The following is a 17,846-nucleotide window of genomic DNA, read 5'->3' as shown; positions in this document are numbered from 1 at the left end:
GTTTTAGAGAAATGTATGTAAGGACAGACATTTTGAAATGTTACAAAAGATTGTCAGAACTTAGACTCCCTTTGCAGAGTCATTTCTCTTCTGAAAGGAGAAGATTCCCTAAAACTAATGATTCATGAAAGCATTCCAAGAGTTTTAAAATTACAGGAGATACAAATTCTTTCTTCACTTGTTCTCCTTCAGGGAGCATACTGACCATCCCGGAGGGGCAGTACAAGAACTTAGCTTGCTTGACAGCTTTCATACCCTGAAATGGGTGTTTCAGTTTTAGCAACAAACTGCTTGCAATGTTTTTTCTTTTTTTTCCAAGTGACTTTGGCTTCACTGTTGAAAAAGTCCCGTTTCAGTGTATCAGGTTTATGTCTCCTCATTAGCGTTTGGCAAGAAAAATCAGGCAACACATGTACTCAACTCATAACAAGTTTATGAATTTGTATTTTAATCCACTTCTGGGAAAAGACAAGCAGCCAAAGATCCAAATGATATATTAATGGTCTAAATTGTACTTTAATTCATCTTTTCCGAACACATGAGAAGTAATGAGGACCTGACTAGGCATTCCATAAGTCTTTTCAACTAACACTGACTCACACTTGAGGTCACAGACCTTCTTCATAAAATCTCAGATTTCCTATTCTCCTTGGTGTCAGAACCCTTTTCAAAATCAGGAATACTTGTATCTTAATATTTATCAAAGGCTTGTTCTTGTAGTTTTTGTCATTGTTACAAAAACTAGTGTTTTCTGCTAGGTTGCAAATATTTATTTGTTTATTTGTAAACCAGTGTTCATGGCTTCAAATGAATATCATTTGATTGACTGAAGTATTTGTGTTGGTTATACTTTGACTTGTTCTAAAGAGGACTGAACGGTTTTATCTACGGACAGTGAGCATTTTGGAAGTTTGCCTTTTTATAAACATAACATCATCATTTAAAAGAGCCCTTATAGTTTTCATGTGTCTTTTGGGAAATTAACTGTGATAAAAAAAATATTAGAATGAAAAAGACCATATATTGTATGATTCCATTTATATGAAAAATACAGAAAAGGCAAATCTATAGAGGCAGAAAGTAGATTAGTGGTTGCCGGGGGATGGGGGTGGGAACAGAGATGACTGCAAATGGGCACAAGGGATCTCTTTGCGGTGATGCAAATATTCTAGAAACTGGACTGTGTTGCATGGCCCTTCAAATTTACTGAAAATCATTGATCTGTGCATTTAAAACTTTAGGGTGAATTTTATGTTATGTAAACTATACCTCAATAAAGCTGTTATTTTTTAAAGGAAAGTGTTATTAGAGAAACTTAAAACATTTATAATATTTTTTTAAAGCTTATGTATTTATTTTGAAAGACACAGAGAGAACACAAGCCGGGGATGAACAGAGAGAGAGTGGGAGAGAGAGAATCCCAAGCAGACACTGTCAGCACGGAGTCTGATGCGGGGCCTGAACTCACAAACCGTGAGATCATGGCCTGAGCCAAAATCAAGAGTCCGATGCTTACCCGACTGAGCTACCCAAGTGCCCCAATTATTTATAACGTTTGATAATTCCTAGTGAAACAATACAAGGCTCCAAAGAAGAAAGCTTGCAACTACTAAAAGGCATCACAGTCGAGCTGCTTTAAGCTAATTCTTCAAAAAGAGTTCTCTTAGCCTATTCTGCACATTCTGGATGCCAGCATTATGATTTTATTGTCAATTGGGTCCATCCTGTTTGCATATAATAGTATCAGGAAAAATTGTTTAAATTTTAACTTCCAAATACATCCAAAGTTTTAACTGAGAATGACTGAATGTAACAAATGAATTGAACCATGTCCTGCAACATAATTATACACACCCAGGCAATGGAATTCTGATAAAAATATTCCATTTCCTTATCCCTAAGGAACTGATAAAACTCTTAGCATAGTATAAATACAATAGTAATGGTAATAATAAAAATTTTAAAAAGCAATAGACAATATTCAGAATGTTTACCGTGTGCCAAGCATTGTTCATCGCTTAGCAGAAATGGTTTTAGTTCACACAGCGACTCTGAGAAGCAGCTGTTATGTTCATTTTGTAATAGGTGACACTGAATCTTAAAAAAGGATAACGACTTTATCAGTGTCACAAAGTAAGTAGATGGCAAGGCCATGTTTGGATCCCAGTCTGTGTGTCCACCATGGAGTGGTTAAAAACATGGACTTCATGAGAAGGCATCCTGGGTATGATGTGGGTACCTCATTCTCTGGTTGCAGGTCTTTGAAGGGAATCTTCTCAATGTTTAAACTCCTACATTTACAAAATGAGGAAAACAATGCTATCTAGCCATTATACATGTTTGAGAGAATTAAAAAAGATAATGAATAGAAAGCTTTTACTATTTGCTCAGAGCATAGTGTCTTCTTAAGAAATGATACCTAGTGGTACTAATAGTAGGAGTAATTAGTGTCCACTTTAGGGGAAAATATACATTTCATAGGTGAATACATTAAATGTATTAGTCAAGAGTGTTAGTTAACTGAATTCTAATTCTTGGACAATTCATATAATAAAAAATAAATGAGACAATAACATTTCAACCAGCTGTCAAATACTACACCTCTCTCTTACCTCTTCTGTTTTATTATTTTTTCCTGTTATCTGCACTGTGCTTTTATAATGATGTAATTCTGTAGTTAAATGTTAAGTTGTAATTTCCTGACAATCTGTCACCAATTACTACACATCAATAGCTTTAATCAACTTTTAAAAATGATTTCATGAAGCATCTTCATTAGGATTTTTTTTTATTTTAGCAGTTTTTTTTAATTTTACTAAAAAGTCTTTCAAAATATACTTTTACACCTACGTAGCCATACTTGGAAAGTCATCAGTGAACTGATTTGTTTCTATGGAAAAGAAAAGAAATTATAGATACAATGATCACTAGAAATCCCCCATTGAAAAAGAAGCAATATTTGCATGTTGCTAACAAATTGAGTGCATAGGGCAGAAGGTAAGCCTCTGACAGCACCTGCTTTATGAGCTGAGCAATTCGATGCAAAACGAAAGAGATTATTTTGTTGCTCTATAGAGCTGAAGGAGAAACAGGAAGAAGGAAGAGGCTAAAGAAGGCTTAGCTAACTAAATGCTTAGGTCCAAACAGGATTTTTGTCTTTTGTTTATTTTGGTTTTGTTTGTTTGTTTCTCTATTTGTTTTGGAGGTATTTAGTTCTGTTTGGTAGAAGCTCCGTAGATTTGGGGGGAACCAACTTAGGGGCATAAGCCTTATGAATATAGAGAGGTGTTAAGAGTTTGAACAACCCACTCAAAGACATACAGTGAACCTGGAGGAACCCTCACTTATACTCAGTTTGGCCTGACTTAAGTTCTCTAGCTCAAAAAATCCCAGGAGTCACAAAAATCACAGAGCATCCACTTAACTCTCACGAAGCTGGAGAAGTGGGATTTGAAATAATTTACTTCAGATTCTCATGGACAATGGTCTTTAACTCACATGGGAAGGTTTTATATAATAATATAAAATAGTGAAATCGTGGCTAAATATATATATATATATATATATAATTTTAGACCATCAGTCATTTTATCCGCAAAACATTGAGATGTTTAGGTATTTGGCTAAGGTAAAAACCGAGCACTCAAGCTTGTGTTTTTAATTCTTTACAATCTATATTAATTTTAGAATGATTATGGAATTTATGGATTGATCTGAAACCTAAGGTGAGAGATAAATTAACCACGATGCTGATGACTTGTGTATTTATCTTTGTAGTTCTATCCATTTTTGCTTTCCATATTTTGAAACTATGTTTTCAAAGGTTCGTTCAAAGTTATAATTGTTCTATCTTTCTGTATTGAATCTTTTATCACTGTCTAGTGACTCTCCATCTCTAGGAACAGTTTTTGTCTTCAAACTCATTTGTCTCATACTAATATGCTAATACCAACCCTCTTTTGGACATCTTCGTATGCATATTCTTTAAACAGTTAACTTTCAACTGTACATTTTATATCATATTTTTTATCCATTCTAAGAACCTTTGTTTTTTAACTTAAACATTTAGCCATTTACATTGTCATTACTTAACTATTTTAATTTACTACCATATATATAAGTTAGCTAGGGCTGCCATAACAAAATACCACATACTGGGTGGTTAAACAACAGAAATTTATTTTCTCACAGTCCTTGAAGCTAGGAGTCAAAGATAGATCAAGATGTCAGCAGGGCTGGTTTCTTCTGAAGCCTTCCTCCTTGGCTTGCCAGTACCCCTTTCCTACTAAGTCTTCACATGGTCTTTCCCTTGCATACAAACCCCTGATGTCTATAGGTCCAAATATCCTCTTCTTATAAAGTTAGATTGGATTAGGGACTACCCTCATGGGCTCACTTAAATTTAATAACTTCTTTAAAGGCCGTATGGCCAAATACATTCTCTGAGGTACTGAGGGGTAGGGTTTCAACATGTGGATTTTGAGAGGACACAACTCAGCCCATACCACTATCATTACATTTTGAGCAAAATATAGACATTTTCACACCAAAGAATGAGACTTTTCTTTGGTTGACAAAAGACTCTTGCTCAGAGAAATCCTAGAGGATGTCCAGTTGACCCTTGAACAACGTGGGTTTGAATTACACAGCTCCACTTGTATGTGGATTTTTCCTGCCTCTCCCATATTTTTCATCTACCTTCTTGCCCTCTGTTTCATTGATTGATCACTTTTTCCTCATTTTTTCCTTCCTTTAACAATTTAAAGATCATATACAATATTTTCTATTTGTTGATGGTGGTCCTAGATTTATACATGTATATTTATCAAATTCTAGAATTAATCAATATAACTGCCTTTATTCTTAAAAATCCAAGGACATTCCAACATTCTAACATATATGTTTGTTTTAAAATTTTAGACATATTATTGTTTTTATATTACAGAAGACATTATTATTCTTTTACACAGTATTTGTTTATATTTTTTCCATATATGTACTATTTTCTTTGATTATCATTCTATTCTTTATCTCTGACCTTTCAGTTAGAGTCACTTTCTTTTGCATGAAGTACAGTTGACTCTTGAACAACATAGGAGTTAAATGTGCCAACTCCACCACGCAGTCAAATATCTGCATAAAACTTTAACTCCTCAAAAACTTAACTAATAGCCTACTGTTGATTGGAAACCTTACTGATGACACAGTTAACTAACACATATTGTGTATGTTGTATGTATTATATACTGTATTATTACAATAAAGTAAGCTAGAGAAAAGAAAATATTAAGAAAATCATAAGGAAGGAAAAATACATTTACAGTACTGTACTGTAGTTATTGAAAAAAAAAATCCACATACAAGTGGAGTTGTGTCATTCAAACCCACGTTGTTCAAGGGTCAACTGGACATCCTCTAGGATTTCTCTGAGCAAGAGTCTTTTGTCAATCAAAGAAAAGTCTCATTCTTTGGTCTGAAAATGTCTATATTTTGCTCACTAGAAAGATACTTTCTCTGGATGTATACTTCTGGAATGATTCTTCTTTTCTCTGGACACATGGAAGATTGTTTTCATCCTTTTATTTCTCTGCCGTATGTTGAGGCAATAAGTCCTATTAGTCTCTCTACCTGAAAGGCTGGATTTTGTTTCCAGTCACCTCCAACCACCCAAATCATGAAATTCTTGCTGAGATTCCCTGGGGTTGGGCACATGCCTGCAGGCCAAAGATGGCTTTAGGGCTCTGCTTTCCTTTCTGGGGGTCTGGTTTCACTAAGTGTTTGACTCTAGTATTCCTCGTTTTCTTGCCCGTGCATCAACACATGTTACAAGTTGCTTTTTAGATATTACCCAGAATTTGTATTTTTCAGCAGGAAGGTCTGTTACAATATTTGGTATGCCATTCTGTTGAAAAAATAAGGCTGGCCCATCTCATTTAAAAAGAGAGACAGGGACAAAGACAGAGGCAGACAGAGGAGTCTTTTTTTCCCCCTGTTAATAGAGTTCCATTTTAAAGTAGAGGACTTATTTGGGACTTTTTATTTCTCTCTCTCTCTCTCTCTCTCTCTCTCTCTCTCTCTCTCTGTGTGTGTGTGTGTGTGTGTGTGTGTGTGTGTGTGCCTGTATGACTTGCCTAACACCAGGAGCAGCCTTGATGGCATAAAGATTCCAAGCACCTTTAGGACTGCATAGGAAACATCGATAGTTACAGCACATAGTGTTGTTTAAGCAGGGATAGCAATGTTAGGTATGGGTTTAATAGTGTAATAGTCCCAGGAAGTCTCATTGAGATACCATCCATTTAAGAATTTGTGCTGCAAAAGCTAAAAACTGTGTGGCTAAAAGCATGGAGAAATCTAAATTTAACTGGAGTTATATGGTGAAAATGAAAAGGACTAGGGATTGAATCTATGTAAGTCTGAGCACAGGAATGACAATGCTAGCTCTTTCTGCCATATCTATGGGAAATGGTACTAATCCGTCACCATACTTTCTGTCCTTAAGCCAAGAATGTGCCTCAGAATCCTTCTCAACACAGTATCCTTAGGACTCAATGCCAAACAACCACAGCAGGCAGGTGAAATTTAGCAAACTAGCAACTAGCAGTAAATCATGGCTTATTCTTCTGCTTTTCAACTCGGAAGCTGTTAGCAACGTGTTTCCTCAGGTTCGGCTGGGAAAAAATTCTTTTAGTTTTCTGGAAGCTCTGCTGTCTAAGGTAACCCATGTTAGTACTCCCTATAAATGACTACACAAAGATACAACAAGGAACCATCTAATGATTGCTGGAGAGGAAAAGGAAGATTCTTTATAGTTTCTTCCAAATGTAGAACTTTGCCATAAAATTCTGCAGTTTGAATTCAATTTGGAAATAAATACATCAAGAACTCTTCCAGTTACAGTTGTATTTTTTTGTTTCCTCACTTGTTTGTTTTGTTTTTCTCTTAGAACTTGAGATCAATGTCCTTTGGCTCGATAGAGAAAAGATTACAGTTCTTTTATTTGCGTGAGCTTGTTCCCACTTAAGGACCTTGCCATCAGGTATTCCCTTTGCCTGAGAGGCTTCTGTTCTAGATCTTTACATGGCTAACTTTTTCTCATCCTTCAGACTTCAAGTCATGGTCTAAATTAACCTCCCCAAGGTCTTTTCTGATTACTTGAAGTAAGCTTCACCACAAGCAACTCATTCTCCAGTCAACCATCTTCTTTATTTGCTTTATTTATTTGCTTTATTTGCTTTTTTATTTGCTTTATTTATATGGCATTTATCACTCTCCAGAAGTACTTTTTCCTTTCCATATCTCATCTGTCTCCCCTCACCAGAACATAAGTTCTGAGAGGCCAGGATACTTACTGTCTTGTGTCCTTGGCACTTACAGTGGAACCTAACATGTAGTCGGTGAATAACAATATTGTGTAAGAATTAAGATGAATGAGAAATATGTACTTGCTGTTTATTTTGACTTATGGAATTAATTTGTAAGGTGACTTTAATTTATAAAGAGATTTTTTGACTTTCATGGTCATGAGAAGGAACCAGATATTTATATATCTATAACAGAAAATATATAAGCATTCAGATGGAAAAATGATGTAGTGATTAGAAAGACAATCACATGAGCCAGAGTTTTAATCTCAATTTTCCATTTCTAGCTGTGAGAACATGAGTGAAGTACTCAACCTCTCTGTTCCTCAGTTTTCCCATCTAAAAAATAGTATGACAAGAGGCTTGTGGGTGGTTCAGTTGGTTAAGCATCCAGCTCTTGATTTCAGCTCAGGTCATCATCTGGTGGTTTTGTGTTCGAGCCCCACATCAGGCTCTACGCTGGCAGTGCAGAACCTGCTTGGGGTTCTCTGTGTCTCTCTCCCTGCCCCTCCCCCACTCCTGTGCATGCTTTCTCTCTCTCTTTTCCATTCTTTCTCTCAAAATAAATAAATAAACTTAAAAAAATTATGACATCAAGAAGACCATAGGATTGGGGGACAAGTAAATAATATACTACAAATACTTAATGTCTGCCCTTTAGAAGACCTCTATAAATTATTTACTGATATTGTCATATAAAATTATTGTAAATGCACGTTATATGAATGTGAAGTTAACTTGTAGTGAATTTCTTCATTTGTCAGGAGTAAATAATCATACCTACTTCCTAGGATCATGGCGAGGCTGAAATGTAAAGCATTTAAGAATAGGGTCTGATACATGTAACGCCCCAAATCTCTAGCTTTCATTATCATATGCAATGTATTCAAATAACTTTTGTTCATTTACTCTTTCTATTCTCCATCTTTTGTGTGTTCTACCAGACCGTGATCTTTATTCGTGACAAAAACTCGCATGGGCAGGAAGTGTCAGGATACATTGACTATGCCCACAGACTAAAGATTGAAGATTTTGAAGTCTATTTTAGTGGAAAAAGAAGACTTCTTCCAAAACCCACAGATATGAGGTAAATTATATGCACTCTTCACACTTTCAATAAGAGAACAAGCTCCTCAGTGGCCTGGTAAAAGATCTTTATTTTATGTTCTACATCATGCCTGGATTAGAGATATCTATATATATCTATATAGATATGTGTGTATGTATCTCTCTCTCTCTCTCTCCATCTCTCTCTATCTCTGTCTCCAAAGTGTATATATATATATATATATATATATATATATATATATATATCTGTGTCAATATGCATATACATATGCATTTGGAATATGACAAGATTGGTTTGAATACAAAAAAAAAATTAAGTGGGGAATGATCATAGATGTACTTTTTCCATTAACAGTCTGAGGAAGAGAACTTTTCAGAGATGAGGTAAGTAAATTTTCAGTGACATTCCTTTTAAATGATAAGTAGAGCCTAAAAATGGCTAATCTCATAAGCTCTTGCCCACTGGGGACTTGGTCTGCTTAGGAGCCTCGGGAACAGTCCATCTAACACATTCTCCTCCCTCTTTTCTTTGGCCACCAACCAAAGTACAAGCCTTTGACTAGCTCACCCTCATTTATTCTCATCACTGGCCTATTCTGGGATTCCTCCCCACCCACATTCTTTTTACTGTTGACCCCTGCCCTTTCCTCTGGAGACCTCAACCTATCACAGATGATCTGCTCTATACCGTCAGTTTATCCACAGATCAGCCCTTCTATCTTCTTCTGAATAGCTCTCAAGCTAATTTTTTAATTCTCTTACTTTCCATAGAATTCAAAAGTGGTAGCAGTATTCTACTTGAACTCTCCGCTGTATCCAGATTATTTGACACTTACAATAAATAACACTCTGCTCCTCTGACATTCCTGCCATTTTTATGCATCCTACTGCTATTTTCTAAAGACTTCTTAACTCATCATCGCCTTAATGGACCCACCTTTTCTTATCTCACCTACAAGTCATTTAACTCCTCTCTTCCAATCTTTTTGTGCTTTGGCTGTGTCTATCCTGCTAACATCAAAAGTAGATTGATACGGACTTTTTTTTTTTTTTTTTAATGCACCTGTAACCAAATTCCTGGATTCTCCTAGGGGAAATTTTAGGAAATTTCACTGAGGTGTGGATATCCAGAAATATTCTAAAAAATATCCAGAAATATTCTAAACCTCCACCCCACCCTCAAGACCTTTGTTGCCAACTGTTGACACTGACTCCTCTCAATATATGATTTGCCTCACTTTTCACATATTACGTTCAGTCTAAACATAGAGACTACCAACTGATTCTTTCTCTTTGTCAACCAAAATAGACTTCCTCACTAGTCAGTGTTCCCCTCAGAGTACCCTTCTGATTATTTTCACTCACAATTCCATTCCGGCAGCCTTTGGCCCCTGGGCCTGCCATCTGCATTCAGAATATGACTTCTCCTGACTCTTGGCATACAACCGTGCTGTCTTGTCCATTCGCCCAGTTCTGAGAGGGCCAATTTGCTGCAAACCTGTGCACATTCTTCCAACACAGCGAGACCTATGCTTCCCCAAGAACCAGGGGATATATGCCCTAGGAATGACTCGGGCTTTTTTTCTGGCGACAGTTCTGAAGCAAAATACGTCTGACCTTAGGTGGCTGCACCCTCTACTTTTAGAAATAGATTTATTTCTTGAAGAAGAATTGATCGTTTATTCTTACCAAGTGAAATATTCCTTTATACATATATCTAGTCTCACAACGTTTTTACGAATCCAGAGAAAAAATACCAACTTGTTCTGTTTAGAGCTAATTTATTCAACATGTTTTTGATGCTTTCCATCCATCTTTCCACTGAAGCTACACTTCATCTGTTCTCCCTGTTTTTAAAAATTCTCAAACTGACTCTCTCAACTAGCCCCTTTATCTTGCCTCTAAACATGCTGAAGCCATTTCTATATTAAAAAAGGAAATCATCTTGGGGCACCTGAGTGGCTCAGTAGGGTGAGCATCTGATTCTTGATTTTGGCTGAGGTCATGATCTCACTGTTATGAGATCAAGCTCTGCATCAGGGCTCTGTGCTGACAGCACAAGGCCTGCTTGGGATTCTCTATTCCTCTCCCTCTGCCCCTCCCTGACTTTCTCTCTCTCTCAAAATAAATAAAAAATAAACTAAAAATATAAAAAATAAACAAATAAGGAAATCTTCCTTGCACTCCAACTATTTCACTCCCTCTCTATCAGTTTTTATCTGAGCTCCTCAAAATAACAAGTGTCTCCATTTCTCACTCCTCAGGTAGGTGCTAACCCACGGTAATTAGTTCTCTGCCACCATTATTCAAATGGCATGACTCCTGCAAACAGCACCAATGACTGCCAACTTCAACACCCTGTGGATTATTTTCAGTTCTTCTCTTACTTAACTTCTCTACCTTATTTGGTTAGTGTTGATTAATCATTATGCTGATTAATCAGCCTTTCTTCTCAACACTATTCAAATACCCTTTTTATTTTCAGAATCCCTCGTTGAGCTGTCCCCTTGTTTATTTCATACATGTTGGCATTCACCAGAGATCATCCTTAGGCTTCTTTTCTTATAATGTACATTCTCCTGGGTGATTTGACCACTTTTCTAGAGTTGAGTTGTGTTCACAGCTACAACCCTAACACAGATCTCTCTTCTTATTTCATATTCATGTATCCTACTGCTTACTTCAGAGAACCTTCTGTGTATCTCATTAGCACCTAAAATTTATTTTCAAAATTAAACTTGTTTTAATCTCTGAAGTGTGCTGTTGCTTCTGTATCCCCTGCCTTGGATAATGGCATTGCCCTTGCAACCCAAGGCATATCCAGATGTTATCCTAGACCTCTTCCTCTCCACCACCACTCCATAACTAATAACTTACCAAAAATACTAGATTCTATAACCTAAACATCTTTGTTTATATTAAAGCAAATGTAAAATGTGTCAGTTCACCTATATGAATTGCTCATACTAATATTTCAGTATGAATCTTTATCTGATAACATTTTAACAGAAAACATCAAGATGTTGTCATACTAATAATTCTTTAATATCATCTAATACATAGTTAGTTCTTACTCATATTTTATTGATTATCTTAAAGTTATTTTTTCACAGTTGGTTTAACCACATCGAAATCCAAATAATTTTGTGTTTTCTTATTCTATCTTCTGCAATTCTTTTCCTATGTAACAATCCTCTCCTTTTTATTTTTTATGCTGTTGATTTGTTGGAGAAACCACATCATCTATCCTAAGAAATGTCTCGTATTCTAAATGTGACTGATCACTCTACGCTGTTGTTTTACATCCCACCTCTATCCCTCTATTTCCTGTCAGCCAGCCTGATGAAATCCAGGCTCAATTTTTTTTTTTTTAGGTAAAAATTTTTAATATGTGAAGCTCTGTGAACTTGATGAATGGGTTCAGGTGGTATCAGTCTGATCACTGCACAATAAAGTTCCCCATCATTTCACCCAAATGGTTTTAGCATATAATAATGAAATGTATCTAAATATTTTTACCAAGGATTGTATAATGGTAATTCTCTACTACTGTCATTTGTTCCTCATTTTTAGCTAGAATCCTTCCACAGAGAATAATTTTTCCTCATCACTTATTTGGTTATCCTAAAATAGAATTCAGTTCATGCAGAAAAACAAAATAAATATTTGGTTATTTTCCTACACTTATGAAAAAAAATGCAAAATCAAAAACACAAAAGAGTACACAGAGAATGCTAAATTGTTTTCAAAGTGGTTATACTAATCTGTACCCACCAGAAGTGCTGCATCGTTAACACACATTTTTCCTCCCCCTGTAGTGAATTATAAAAGATCTCTCATTGTGGTTTTTAACTTTCATTTCTGTAATTACTGATCAGGCTGGGTATCTTTTATTGGTTGTTCAAATTTCCTTTCTGTGAATTATCTATTAAGACTTTTCCTCATCTTTTCTATTAGTTATTTATTCCTCTTTTTCTTACAGATTGTGAATTCTTTTTATCTTTTGGACATTGATTAATCCTTTGTCTCTTGTATGTATTGAGAAATCCCACCCTCCCATGTGCAACTCTCTTTTGACTTCCTTTACATTAACTTTTGATGGTCAGAAGTCAGAGGTTTTGATAGTCAGATTAATATATTTCGTTAATATATTTCTTTTCATCTGAAGTTTGCACTTTCTTGTGTTTTGTTTAACCATCCTTGTCCTTATGGAAGACACAATGATATTGTCCTATAGAGTATGGTTTTGCTTTTATTTTTTTTACATCTTTAACCCAGACCGATTTAATATTATATATGGCTATTGGGCAAGGGTCTACTTTTTTTTTTATCTGTTTTCCTGTATGACTCATAGTTTGTCCTAGAACATTTATTGAAATGTCCACTATCATCTCTCTCACATCTGCTACACCATTTGTGGCATAAGTTAGGTTCTGTACATGTTAGCTTGTTTCTGGGCTCACTCTTTAGTTTTATTGGTCTTTCCTTGAAATAATAGGATCTTGCTCATTTAGTATATTTTAGGAATAATTCTTGGCATGAAGAAAGGTAGGTTTTTCTTCTTCAGAAGCATCTAGGTTACGCTTGTTCCTTACTCTAACATAGAAATTCTAGAATTGGTTTGTGAAGTTCACACACAAAAAAGTTGTAATTTTGATTGGAATTGCTTTTGAGTTGTCACCAATGTACAGTTAATTGGCATCTTTATGATATTAAATCTTCCATTTATCTACTTAATTCATTTATGCCTTTTAAAATTTATTTTAACATATTAGTGAGTTTTATCATTTTTTTCCTCATCAGTGCTAGATAATTTCTGACCTTTTAAAAAAGTTATCTCTATTCTAATGATCCCACTGAATAATTTTTACCACATGAACTTAACTTAAGCCATGTATCACAATCAAACTTTAGATGTTTCACTCAACAGATTTCATGTCAAAAAAAATGACTAAACAGTTGTTACCGGGGTGGGGGGGTATATTTGGTATATGTAGTTCCATACTTAGTTCAATTCAGAACTAAAACAAAGACTTTAAAATTGAAGATTTCATAAAAGTCTCTTTATATTTACTTACCTTTTGACATGCTATTTTATTCTATGTAGGAAGAGACATTAGTTCTATGATTGGAATCCTGTGTTGTGGAAAATATAAATATCACAGCTGAGAATATTATGAAATGCAGCAGAAGAAAGGGCCCTGGGAACTTGACGTTTTGTCAGTCCATCCTGACCATGTGTTTAAGATTCAATACCTTCCTGTCAGCATATGTGAATAACTTAGTTGTTCAACACACAGTATTCTTACCATCTGAGAGAGGAGAGAATAGGTAAATCACTTGGTAAAGTTCACGAGAGAAACAATGGTGAGTGAGAGCAAGTTCTTAGCAACTGTAATTCACTGCTCACCTCCAGAACACTATTTTGGCTTTAAAAGCTTTTGTATTCTGAGCATAACTGCGCTATGTAGAATCCTTGATTTCTATTCTGTTCCACATTTAGCTGCTTATGTTTCCATATTTATGTATCCATATCATGTCCACAAAGATCTAAGGTCTGCCTAGAGAGCACTACCTATTTCTCAAGTTGAATGGTCAGGAGGAAATGAAAAAGTTTTCTTCGTGTTTCTCTTTGGAGAGTCTATGAAATATTCATACCCTTGACCGAGGAATGCCCCTAAATACTCAAGCTTTGAGATATTATTTATCAAATTTCCCTTGAAATCCCATTGTCTGTTTTATGAAAATATTTAACATGCCAAACTTCTGAAGTTAGAATTTAAAGTTGTGCTTACCGTGTGCCTAAGTGTGTTCTCCTGAAACCATCTGGTAATAGATTAGCAGGTTCTCATGTTTAAAAGAAAAAGGAGTAAATGACTTAGTTCTTCTGCAAGAGGTATATAAAATATTGCCTATTTTTAAAGTTATGAATGTTGTTCCACATCTAAATATGGTGACTAACTAGTAGAATATCAGTTTAGTCTCTTTAACAGATATTTACTGAATTTGAAAGAGAGGGAATACTTTAAGTGAAAAAGAATTCCGACTGAAGGAGACTTTCCACAACCCTCTAGCTCCTTGATGTCCAAAGTGTAGTCCATGGGCCAGTAGCATCAACAATAAAGCATTTGAGGCTCTACGCTAACCAGTGAATCACAATTAGCCTTTAACATGATCCCCCAAATTTCAATATGCATATTAAAGTTTGAGAAGCATATTCGAGACCTGTGCTGTGGCTGTTGAGCTCTTTAAATGTAACTAACTCTGAAATAAAATATGCCAGGTGTAAAATGCATACCTGATTTTGAAGATATTTTATAAAAATATTAACTATCTGAATAATAGATATGCATTAATTGCATGCTAAAATGATATGTTGGGTTAAATGAGATATATTATTAAAATTATTTCCTTTTTTTTTTTTTTTTTTTTTTACTTTTCTTTAGTGTGACTGCTAGAAAATTTACAGTGACATATGTGGCTCTTGTTTTGGTTCAATTCTCTCTCTCTCTCTCTCTCTCTCTTCCCCCCCCCCCCACCTCTTTCTCTGTATGTGGGTATGTGTATATCTGTCTACTTGTCCCCAACCCAGAGGTTTAATCCCATCCTGATCTTTAGGACCAATATTAATCTTAGATAGGCGTGATGTAAGAAGCCATAGACCAAAGATCCAGTTAGTGTCTGGCTGCAGACATGTTTTGCTTGGCCTATACAATGTATTTAAATAATTGTTTCAGTGTTTTAGAAACAGGAAACATCACATAAAGTATATTGGATTCAGATTCTCTTAAAAACTAATTAAGGTCTTCCCACACTGAGCCCGTATTCTCTCATTTCAACATGATCTAGAATTCAATAGCCGCTGCCTCCTGAGATGGGGTATGTTCTCACCAGGTTAACAAAGTCGTGGACTTGACCACTCACACAAACTGGCATCTGCACTATCCCCCCTTAAGTTACCTATTTCTAGTGCCGCCTGATTCTTGCAGGCATTTGAGTTTCTGACTCCTGGCCTAAATTAACTTCTCAGATTTTAGAAGTCATATTTGCCATCAGTCCAGTCATGCCCTGTGTTGCTCTACCACTCTGGATGAGTTGAATTCCAGCCCTTAGACCCACTCAGATTCCTCCATGCCACTGTACGAGGCTGTACTCAAAGTCAGAGATAATTATGATGCTGATAAAAGTTAACTGAGCACTTACTGTGTACAGGGAACTCATAAAAATATACAAATAATTTATATGCATTATTTCACTTACTCTTCCCTGCAGCCTTATGGCTTAGGGATTTTTTTTTTTTTTCATCTTCTAACCTCAAACAATGTGCATCGTAGAGGTGTTAATTGGCTTAACCCAAAGTTCCACACAGATACATTTGCTTTCACAACTAGAAATCCAGCACCAAACAGAGATCTGTGGAACCCCAAATGCCATGCTTTTTTTTTTTTTTAATCAGTACATGATTCTACTTTAGGACTCTGTCATGAAAAGATATCATTTTCCTCTTTGGTCTCATCTCTATATCCCAGTCATTGTCAGGTTGTATATTTCTTTTGCAGATGTGTATCTGACTTGACAAGACCTAATTTGGGATTGTTTTGGAGAACTTGAAGCAATCCCGCTATCCACAGTTAAGACTGGGGAATTTCAGCCATCCTGTACCCACCCTTGCCACTTCCTCCTTTCATTGAGCTTGGCAGAAAACAGCCCTTTGTACTTAACCAGGCTTTTATTTTCAGTCACTATGAGTAAGAATTACAGCGTCCCACAGCTTTGTGTGTGGAAGAGCTCTGGACAGAACTAAAAGTGGCCTTTAATTGTGGCTTCAGCCTAAAAGTCTTTAGGGAAAAATTGGCCCTGACTTGTTGAACCTCAGTTATGTCCCAGGATACTTTTAGAATCTATTCATATCCTCTGAACTGTGGTTCACATAATTTTTGTAATATTTACTTGGAATTCTTATACAAATAAATTTAATTTTCCAGTACTTAACTCATTTCAGTTTCTCTTTATCCCAAGCTAAACATTAAGTCCTATCTCTCATGGAAACCTCAAGGATGAAGAAGAGAGGTCCCCAAAGTTAGATTCAGATGGACCTCCTCCTGCCTGTCTATATAAAACCCAAATATACTAGAACTAACTGTTCCTACCAAACACCCACTGAAATATCTGCCTGCATTGTTCTATTGTAGAATTTTATCCAGACCCTGTTTGGTTCATTGTTAAAAAAAAAAAAAAAAATCAAACTATCAGAGCTATCATTTGATAGTCTCTTTAATTGTCTGGAATGTGCTTCCCAAAAAATTATGCTCTGGGTAAACCTTAAGTGAATAATTACAGATCTGAGACAACCTCTAGTTTATTGTCAACAATACTGTGATTAGGACAGGATTATTCTTTATGCAAGATATTTTCCAACATTTAAAAATTTTGGTAAAACATATGTAACATAAAATTTACCATTTTAACTATTTTTAAGTGCACTGTCCAGTGGCACTAAATACATTTAAATCGTCATGCAACACTTCCCGTTTATTATAAAAATTATCTTAACTTTGGAAATGTTCAAACAACAGTACAATAAATACCAATATACTCACAACCTAGACTAAACAGTTGTTAACATTTTTCCAAATTTGCTTCTACTCTCTTTAGTATGTTGCTGTGTGTATATACCATTTTAAAATAGCTTGCAGATTTCACCCCTAAATATTTCACCGTGAATCTCCTAAGAATAAGAATATCTTCCTACACAACATCACCGTTATCATACATGAGAAAATTAGTAATTATTTCCTATTATCATCAGCTCAAATTCAAATTGTCTTAATTGTTTCAAAATGTGTCTTATAAGTGGTTTTGTGATGCATCATCCAATCAGTGTACAAAAATTGCATTGCTTATGGCTCTTGACTGCCTTTTAATCTAAGCCACTTCCCCTGCACATCCCAACAAGATTTTTTTTCCCCCTTGGTCATGACATTGACTTTTTAATGAGATAAAGCCAGTTGCTTTTTACATTGTCCCACATTATGTATTTGTCTGATTCTTTCCTTGTGGTATCTTTTAACTTGTTTCTCTTGTCTCTGTATTTTCTTGAAACTGGAAGATAAGTCTAAAAGAGTGATTGTATTAAGTGTAAATATTTTTTCACCAAGGAATTTCAGTGGTGAGTAACTATATATTGCATCATATCATGAGATACCTAATGTCAACTTGTCCCATTATTAGTAATGCTCAGTTTGACCCCAAGCTAAAGAAGAATTGTTAAATATCTCCTCTGAAAATATTTATTTTCCTTTGTTGGCAAATTTTTATAGTAGCTAACCTAATATGAACATTTATGTGTTTGTACAAACTTATTTGTTTGTCTATTTCCTGTTTAAAATCTACATTTTTAAAAGGAAGGTTATT

The 17,846-nt window shown here is 35.4% G+C and overlaps 1 protein-coding gene across 4 annotated transcripts in view; it reads left to right on the top strand.

Moving 5' to 3' along the window:
- Positions 1-17,846, top strand: part of CFAP299 (cilia and flagella associated protein 299) — a 586,991-nt gene that overhangs the window by 498,118 nt on the left and 71,027 nt on the right. For all 4 annotated transcript variants that reach the window (XM_019829323.3, XM_003985248.5, XM_045056173.1 and 1 more), the window contains exon 4: positions 8,309-8,451. In XM_019829323.3, coding sequence (XP_019684882.1) covers positions 8,309-8,451 — 143 coding nt within the window. The remainder of the gene's footprint in view (positions 1-8,308; positions 8,452-17,846) is intronic.

The sequence above is a fragment of the Felis catus genome, chromosome B1 (assembly GCF_018350175.1).
Source record: "Felis catus isolate Fca126 chromosome B1, F.catus_Fca126_mat1.0, whole genome shotgun sequence".
Taxonomy (NCBI): domain Eukaryota; kingdom Metazoa; phylum Chordata; class Mammalia; order Carnivora; family Felidae; genus Felis; species Felis catus.
Note: the sequence above shows the minus strand (reverse complement) of the source record. Positions and strands in the feature narration are given on the sequence as shown.